Source organism: Papaver somniferum, unplaced genomic scaffold, assembly GCF_003573695.1.
Source record: "Papaver somniferum cultivar HN1 unplaced genomic scaffold, ASM357369v1 unplaced-scaffold_1766, whole genome shotgun sequence".
Taxonomy (NCBI): Eukaryota; Viridiplantae; Streptophyta; class Magnoliopsida; order Ranunculales; family Papaveraceae; genus Papaver; species Papaver somniferum.
Genome location: NW_020627330.1, coordinates 2704 through 4487, shown reverse-complemented (window position 1 = coordinate 4487; position 1784 = coordinate 2704). Strand labels below are relative to the sequence as shown.

Sequence of the window (1784 nt, the reverse complement as noted above, 5' to 3'; positions counted from 1 at the left end):
TGTTAAATGCTCTATGTTAACGATGTACTTTACTGTCCATGCCGAGTAATCTCTTTCCAGTTCCAAGATATAGAGATCAGTAGGAATATTCTCAAGTCCATAAATTTTAATAAGATGCAAATGCCCATTGCACTCTCCAAAATAAACATTCCAGGTTTCAATATTCGTACCTTTGTAAGTTTGTATGCTCTCTCCATATATATCTGGTATTGGAAGTCTCTTTAATAATTTTCGACTGATATCAAAATATAGCCCACGAAATATGTTGAACCAATGCAAAGCACCATTCCAATAGACACCACAATCTCTAAAACAATGAGAATGACGGGCACCTATTATCCCCAAATCCTTCCAGGACTCTGTTTTAGAAGAGTATATTTCCGCTTGAGCGCCGTCCGGTGTATCCCCCCAGATGGCAATAGCTTCGTAATAAGGTGATTTCTGAGGATCAAAAGCTAAACTTACACTAGAAACCCACATGAAACCTTCCTTTCTAGATGGTGGCGGAAGTAATATCTTGTAATGGTTTGTGGATGGATTATAAATGTAGAAAGTGGATGGGCGGGGGGTGTAACTGTTTGTAGATGAATTTCCTATCAAAAAGAATAAACTGTTTGTAGATGGATTAGAGATGCGGGAAGTTGAGTTGTTGAAGGAAGTCCTACAACATAGAAGCCCATTGCAAGATTGAATAGTCTGATACTCAGAATCTCTAATGCAAGGTAGAGATTTCTCGTAGGGAACAAAAGTATTACTAATGGCATTATTTCTTTTGCTTCCATCAATAAATAAAAAAGTTTGACCAACCTGAGAGCGATAAGGCGCGTCTTGCACAAAAAGTCCAGCAATCGACTGTTTGCGGTTTCGAACGGAATAACGTCGACAAAAGCAGGGATCAGATATGAGTGCGCACCATTGTTTTGATACACATTTGAATACAAGTAGAGATCTCACCGGTAAACGCAACCAAATCTCTTCTAATACGTCAACAGAGGACGAAACCATTGTTTTAAGTTTATTGATCAATATCAATTACATTAACAGACATTGTACTGAACAACCCCAATTTATATCATGATGAAAAGTCGCCCTAATCTTTTGACGACTTATATTTGGAATTTTCCTCAAACAAAGACTTATATTTGGAACTTTCCTTGAAAATAGAGATGAATCAAAAGAATATATACGAGTTATACTAAGTAATAATCATATACAGAGTATATTTAGCAGAACACACCTACCCCTGAATGTGTATTTTAATAGCCGAAAGTTTCAACTCTTTTAGTCTCCGGCAGTTTGATTATCAGAACAAAGACATATTAAGTGTTATATTAAATTATTTTGAAATTAAACTTGTTTTGCTAAGTAGGCAGCACGAAATTACCGAATATTGTGTGGGTTTTATGCTTAAAGATGATGATGTACTGTATACGCTGTTTATTTTGTTTTATGCTAAACGCAAGTATTAAGGAAGCAATGAATTAAAAGGCTCGTAGTAACACTGAAAATAAAAGTTAAACATAGATTAAAGATACTTCTAATACATAAAAGTTCGTAAGAAACATAATTAGAACAAACATAACAACAAGAGTAAACCTAAAAACATACTAATGCTTATATAGTAATCACCATCATCATGATGAAAATCAGCTACACCGTCCACGAACATTGTTATCATCAGCAGATTCATCATTAATCTCAATTCAGATCATTAATCTTCCTCATTGATTACATCAACTTCAACTTCATATCCACCACCCTTGACAAAATTAACTAAAATATCT

At 34.8% G+C, this 1784-nt stretch overlaps 1 protein-coding gene across 1 annotated transcript; it reads right to left on the bottom strand.

Annotated features, from left to right (window-relative positions):
- Positions 1 to 33: 33 nt before the first annotated feature.
- Positions 34 to 1005, bottom strand: LOC113337736 (F-box protein At5g07610-like; the record flags this gene model as incomplete). Its single annotated transcript, XM_026583334.1, has 1 exon — positions 34 to 1005. A coding segment is annotated over exon 1 (972 nt), but the record flags the coding sequence as incomplete, so codon positions are not given.
- Between the last annotated feature and the right edge of the window lie 779 nt (positions 1006 to 1784).